General features: G+C 64.3%; 4 protein-coding genes across 4 annotated transcripts in view; 3 read left to right on the top strand and 1 right to left on the bottom strand.

Moving 5' to 3' along the window:
- Window positions 1-92: 92 nt before the first annotated feature.
- On the top strand, window positions 93-1,258 carry AMSG_11154 (uncharacterized protein; the record flags this gene model as incomplete). Its single annotated transcript, XM_013897454.1, has 2 exons — window positions 93-338; window positions 377-1,258. The coding sequence occupies 2 exons, from the start codon at window positions 93-95 to the stop codon at window positions 1,256-1,258; spliced, it is 1,128 nt and encodes a 375-aa protein (XP_013752908.1).
- Window positions 1,259-1,353: 95 nt separating this feature from the next.
- Window positions 1,354-3,299, bottom strand: AMSG_12418 (uncharacterized protein; the record flags this gene model as incomplete). The annotated part of the gene is made up of 3 exons (XM_013897462.1): window positions 1,354-2,160; window positions 2,208-2,830; window positions 3,101-3,299. The coding sequence occupies 3 exons, from the start codon at window positions 3,297-3,299 to the stop codon at window positions 1,354-1,356; spliced, it is 1,629 nt and encodes a 542-aa protein (XP_013752916.1).
- A 918-nt stretch (window positions 3,300-4,217) lies between these two features.
- On the top strand, window positions 4,218-5,271 carry AMSG_11151 (dynactin subunit 3; the record flags this gene model as incomplete). Its single annotated transcript, XM_013897453.1, has 2 exons — window positions 4,218-4,807; window positions 5,241-5,271. The coding sequence occupies 2 exons, from the start codon at window positions 4,218-4,220 to the stop codon at window positions 5,269-5,271; spliced, it is 621 nt and encodes a 206-aa protein (XP_013752907.1).
- A 130-nt stretch (window positions 5,272-5,401) lies between these two features.
- The window catches only part of AMSG_11150 (uncharacterized protein), a gene marked incomplete at both ends in the record, with an annotated part of 1,477 nt that continues 393 nt past the window's right edge, over window positions 5,402-6,485 (top strand). The window contains one exon of the mRNA XM_013897452.1: window positions 5,402-6,465. Within this exon, the coding sequence (XP_013752906.1) occupies window positions 5,402-6,465 (1,064 nt within the window). The remainder of the gene's footprint in view (window positions 6,466-6,485) is intronic.

The following is a 6,485-nucleotide window of genomic DNA, read 5'->3' as shown; positions in this document are numbered from 1 at the left end:
TTCCCACTCCCACTCCCATCCCCCTGATCATCCCCATCCCCATCCCCCCCCCTCCCATCCATCGAAGCCGCTCACACTCCACTCGCCCCGCAATGTGCGAGGCCAACCCGGAGGACGACGGAGCGCACGAGGCGGTGGGCCGGCCAAAGGATAGGGTGTGCGCCAAGTGCGGCGGAGAGGATGAGGAGGTCCTTGTGGCGCTCCGCAATCGCGTCCTCTGTGGCTCGTGCGTGGAGCGGACGCTCTCGGCTCGGACACGGCGGACTCTTTTTCGGAGCCAATTGACGCGATCGGGTCTCCTTGCCTCGGGCACTACTGTTGCTCTGGCTTTTCTGGCGGTCCATCGAGCGTATATCTCGCGTATCTTTTGGCAGAGAACGAAGCTGCAGAGTATGCCAAGATCAAGTGGCGTGTTCAAGGCGTGTTCATCGATACTTCGCCTCATCTCAAAGCTCTGGCCTCGGATGATGATCGCGCTGCTGCTGCGGCTGCCGTGATGGCCGCGGCAGACGCTCAGTCTCTCTCGCTTGACGTCACTACCATCTCGGCTGAGCTCTGGCCTCACCTGCCGTCTGCAGAGGGTGTGGCACGAGTGGCGAGCATGCTCGCCGCCGAGAAGACGCTCTCGGCCCGGGAAGAGCTTCTGCATCTCCTCCGCCATCGCGCGCTGGTGGCGTATGCGCGGAGAGTGGGCGCTGATGCCCTCATCTGCGGCACGTCGGCGACGGCTCTGGCCGTCGACGCCTTTATGATGCTCGTCAACGGCCGCGGCGAGCAGGTGCCCGACGCCGTCAACATGGAGGCTGTTGTCCCAGGCGAGCCGAACCTCTGGCTCCTCCGCCCGCTGCTGAGCAACCTGCATGTCGAGATGCGCGGCGTCGTCCGTGCCCGCTCCCTGCTCACCGCCGAGCTCCCGCCATTCACCCGCGGGCCGTCGATCCCAGCGCCGAGCGCCAAGGCCACCCTCCGCCAGCTCACCGCCACCTTTATGGCTGGCTTGCAGGACGAGTTCCCGGCTACCCTCAACGCCATCGCCAAGACCGTGCGCAAGCTCGACGTGCCGGACGAGGCGGCGTTTGACCCGCGCCTCTGCGCCCTATGCTGCGGCCGGATCGCGCTCCCGCGCATTGCCGGCGCCCCGTCGTCCGGCCCGGTCCCCACCGGCGTCCACTACGGCGCCATCGACGAGCTCCCGCACGCCGACGATCCCGCCCCGCTCTGCTACGCCTGCCGCCAGTTTGCCGCTCCCTCCATGTGAGCCACAGACAAATGGTGCTTGTGCTCTTCATTGTCTCAAAAATCGCAGCAAGGAAGCTCTCTCTTCGTCACAAGCTCCGGCTCGCCGCCGCCGCCTCAGCCGAACATCTTGGCGTACAGGTTCTTCTGCCGCTTCTTCTCCTTGACAGCGAACGCCTTGGCCCGCTTGATGCCCTTGGCCGCAGCCTTGTTCTCCGGATCCAGCTCGAGGACCTTGGCAAAGTCGGCCTCAGCGGCGTCGTACTCGTGGAGCGCCATGTTGCCCTGCGCCCGGCGGAACCAGGCCTTGAGCGAGGTGCTGTCGAGCTGGAGCGCCGCCGAGCACGACGCGACGGCCTTGGCCGCGCCGTCGGCGAGCTTGAGCTGCGACGCCGCCTCGTTGAGGTGGCAGGTGAGAATGAGGTTGTTCTTCTCGTCGGCAGACGGCCCGGTCGCGTCGGCGTCGGCGCCACCCTCGTCGTCGCCCTCGTCGTCCGAGCTCGACCACGCATCAGGCGCCGCGTCGGTCGCCGATGCCTTAAAGTACTTGAGCGCCTTGGCGTACTTTTCGGCGGCGCGTGCGTAGTCACCGGCGCCGTAAAGCCGGTTGCCCTCGGCCTTGCGCTTGCCCGCGAACTCGAACTTTTGCGCCTCGTTCATGGCCGTCTCGTACGGCTCGTTCTCAAACGCGAGCATGCTGGCGGTGATGGTAAAGGCATCGACGCCGTCGCCGGCGGCCTCGCGGACCGCGTCAGGCACCGCGCTCGGCGCCGCCCGGACCACAAGCTCGGCGCCCTTGGCCATCGACCGCGCCAGCGTGTCGAGCACCGCCGGCACGTTCGGATCCGCCGCGTCGATGTCAAAGACCAGCGGCGCGTCGGAGGAGGCCTCGGCCAGCACCTCCGCGCCCTCGCCCTCGCCGGCCTTGATGGCGTACGCCATGGTCACCGTCGCCCCTCGCGCGGCTTGACGTAGCCCTCGCCCTCGGCCACAAACTCGGCCATGAGCGAGCCGTCCTTGTCCGCCGACACGTCCTCGACCTTGGCCCACCCCAAGAGCTTGACAAGGTACGCCCGCGACGCAGTCTCGTCGTTGGGGTCGTCGGGCATGTGGATGCCAGCCGCGAGCTGCGGGCGGAGGTAGTGCCCGGGCGAGACACCCGACGCCACCAGCCGCACCACCTCGCCCTCGGCCATCTCGGGGAGGACCATATCGAGCGTCGGCGACGCGCCCGAGCCGAGCGTGAGGCTCACCGGCTCGGCGGCGTCGACCAGGGTCTCGGCCTCGTCGGCCGCAGGCGTCGCTCCCGCATCGTCAAGCTGCACAACCTTGACCTTGACCCGGTACGGTGCCCGCGGCTTGCGCCACCCGGCGCCCTTGGTCACCACGTACTTTTGCAGGCAGCCGTCGTCGGTCAAGTCCGCCGCCGACTTCCACGAGAACAGCTCGACCTCAAACTGCAGCGTGGCGTTGGGCGGGATCTTCGGCGGCGAGCCGCGCGCGCCGTATGCGTACTCGGGCTTGCACGTGAGCATGGCCTTCTCGCCCTTCTTCATCGTCGCCACTCCAGTGTCCCATCCCTTGATGACGCGGCCTGCGGGGAAGGGGGGGGGGGGGGGGTGAGTTGCAAAACAGAACAAAAAATGTACAAAAATTTGGGGGTGGACAGCCGCCGTCTCCCGGGTCGCCATCGTCGCTCAGTGTTCGCACTCCTTCGTGAAGCACCGGTCGGCGGTGGAGACGTTGGCGGCGGCGGTGTGGAGTTGGGGCAAGGTATGAAGAAGGCAAAGACATGGCCAGAGAGAGCAAGATATGGGCTACATGGAGAGTATGGTGACATGAGAAGGTGAGTATGGGAACGTACCCTGGCCGAGTTCAAAGGTGAAGAGCTCACCACGCTCGACAGACGAGTCGAAGACAGAGCCGTCAAGCAAGGTGCCGGTGTAGTGGACCGAGACAGTGTCACCGGTCTGGGGCATGGCAGAGCCCTTGCCCTCGGTAATGATACGCTTGAAGCACTTGCCCTCACCATTGGTGAGATCAACTCCGTAGTCAGTCGCCATGATCAATGCAGTCCAACGGTCAATCAATCAATCGTTTCAGAAAACAATCGAGTCGAGTCTGTCCGTCTTCTCTCGCTCTCGCTCTTGCTCTCGCTCTCGATCACTCGGCCCGACTTGATCGCCTTCACGAACTTGACGAACTTGCCAAGCTTGACGAGCTTGATCGTGGTATGATCATGATGTCATTGATTGTGGCAGGTAGCTTCGTCTCGGGAAGGGGGGGGGTCGGGTTTATTTTTTCCAAATCGGGCACTCGGGAACCTTCAGGAATAATCACGCCTAGAAATCGGGCAAGGTTGGTCGTTCTTGAAGGTGTAGGTGAAGCGCGCGGGAGGGGGGGGGGGGGGGGGGGGGGGGGGGCTGGACGATGAGCCTCTCCATCTTGCCCCAGCTACATAGTGGCGCCAGGCGGTACCAGACAGCTGCTTGTGGCGCAAAAGGACTTGGAATCCGACTAGGCTTGGCCCGAGCCACATAGGCAGGCCTCCGAGACTGTTACGTACATGTGGCCCAAACTGATCTGATGAACAGGTCCATCGTCCACGCTCCCTACTCTGATCAGAACCCTCACCCGAGCCAGCTCACCTTGCTTGCCTCCCTATCTGTCCGCCCACCTGCCCTGCCCGCCCGCCTGCCTGACCACCACCACCACCTCCTACACACATACACATACACATACACATACACATACACATACACATACACACACACAACACACAACATCAACCCCAACCCCAACCCCAACCCCGATCCCTCCGTACCATGCCTATCGCCTATCGCACTCTGATCACATTCTGATCAGCCTCCAAACCCCCAAGTCGCGCCAGTCCGCCCGCCTGCCTGACACCCCCCCATACACACACACACACACCACTCCCACCCCCCCCCCCTCACACACACACACACACGTATACCACCATGCAGGAGAGTAGCCGTGAGGTTGTGGACCGACTCGCAGCGCTGGAGACGCGGGTGGGCGGCCAGTCGCGCGACGGACAAGGCCGTATCATTCCGTCGATGCTGGATACGTTGACCAATGCTGTGGCATCGATGACGGCCGAGGTGGACGACATGGTGGCGGGAGTGGGTCATGAGGTGCTGGCAGAGGTGGTGGCCAAGTCGGAAGCAGCTGAGGCTGCTGGTCTTCTCGCTCCGGCCTATCGTCCTCCAGGTGCTCCGGACAAGCTCAAAATCTCACCGGCGGCAAGGCTGCTGGCGACAGAGACAAAGATCGCCCTTGTGGAGGCTGCAGAGCCGTTCATCAACTCGCTCTCGTCGGCTTTGGACGAGCTGGCTGGCAGCAAGCATGTGCTGGACTCGGTGCACATTGCCGATCTCCCGCGTCATGCTCCAGAGCTCGCTCGGCTGGAGGAGCTTCATCTAGATGCCTCCCTGCAGGCCTCCGGGCTGGACTCGGCGACCCAGGCTACGCTTCAAGAGTACAACGAGGTCATGCGGCTGCTCTCGCTCAAGTTTGTCTCGTGGGATGCCACTCTCCGCGCCCTCGAGTCTTCGGCCTGACCCGTCTACCCGCGCCCGCACGCAGTCTGCCCGCCCGCCCGCAGTCTGCCCGCCCGCACGCAGTCTACCTACAGTCTGTCCGCCCGCACGCAGTCTACCTACCTACCCACCACCACTGCCCACCATCAGCCCGCCCACCACCTCCCCCCACCCCTTACACCCACATCCACCCACCTAATACACCCGACTCCCCCCCCCCCGTCCCTCCCCCCGCCCGCCCGCCTCCCTCTCCCACCACCACCCCTCTTCCCATCATCATGCCCTTTGGCATGGGCACGACCCACGCCACCACGTCCTCCTCCTCCTCCTCCTCCTCCCCCTCCTCCTCCTCCTCCTCCCATCACACACCTCATGTCCGCAAAGCCCTCGGTCTCTTGGGCAACGTCCGCCGTCGGGTCGTCCGCTCACTCCCGGACGAAGTCATCAACTCGCTGTCGGATCTGTCGGATGAAGTCCATGCGCTCCGTGCCAACGCTCTGGCTCGGATCAAGACTCGTGTGGCACTCCTGCTGGAGGCACGTGTCTCTAGAGCTCTGGATGCTGCGGGGGAAGCCGTCAAGGCCCGGGCCAAGGATCCGTACATGCCTGCTGCTGTGCAGAGAGCTGTCGATGCCACCATTGATGACATCTGGCCAGACGTCAAGATCGAGGTCATGGGCGCTGTCCTGGACAAGATGGCCGTGGCAAAGGTGCCTGTTGATCATGGTCGTCCTCCGCCGTGCTGTGGTTGGCCGGGTCCGCTCGCTTGGCTCCGTGCTGGGTTTCTCTACACACTCCGACCCTATGATCGATCGCTCTGGCGCCGTCTCCGCAACCCGCTCTTCCTCCTCCTCACCCTCGCCTCTGTATTTCCACTCTTTGGCGTCCCGCAGGCCTTCTATCTTGCCGTCCTCCTCGCCATCGACCACTCGGACGAGTTCCAGCTCGTCGACTTTATCCTCTCCTTCAAGGGCGTCCAGTTTATCACCGGTGGCCTGTTCCCGGCCTGCTACGGTGCCGTCCTCTACTACCTCTGCACCACCGGCCCAGACTCTCCAGCCGTCAACGAGTGCGCCAAGACCGGGCCCACCCTCCCGCTGTGGGAGGCCGGCTTCTTTCTCTTGCAAGTCGTCATGGTCTGGCTCGCCGCCGCCCTCCTCCCGCGGTCCGAGAAGAAGGGCGGGACCTCGCTGGAGGTCCTCTCCTCGGCCCATGCCCAGTACGACGTCGACGGCAACGGCATCCTCTCGCCCGACGAAGTCTATGCCTTCCACGCCCGCCACGGCACGCCGTCGTCCGATGACGGCTCACGCTCCGGCGACGCCTCGGCCGTCGATCCGCACAGCCCAGGCCGCATCGTCGGCTCGTGCTGCGGCAAGCCAAGGTACGCTGGCCGCGGCGGCCGCTTGCGCGCCTTTGTCATCCTCGATGCCTTCGTCTTTCTCGTCTGCTTCTCCGTCATCGTCTGGGCCGCCCTCGACGACCACGACCGCCGCACCTCGATCGCCGCAGAGGGTCTCTCTTCCAACTGGCGCCTCAAGTCGACCATCTACTGGACCAAAACCCTCTACGGCCTCCTCTCCGTCCACTTTCTCATCTTCAAGGTCCCTATCCTCGGCCGCCTCCTCACCCACGCCCGCCCCACCGGCTACAACCGCCACGGCAAGTGCGTCCCACGCGACTACC

Source organism: Thecamonas trahens, assembly GCF_000142905.1.
Source record: "Thecamonas trahens ATCC 50062 unplaced genomic scaffold supercont1.71, whole genome shotgun sequence".
Lineage (NCBI taxonomy): Eukaryota > Apusomonadida > Apusomonadidae > Thecamonas > Thecamonas trahens.
The sequence above is the reverse complement of the archived record's forward strand: the minus strand, read 5'-3'. Positions and strand labels throughout refer to the sequence as shown.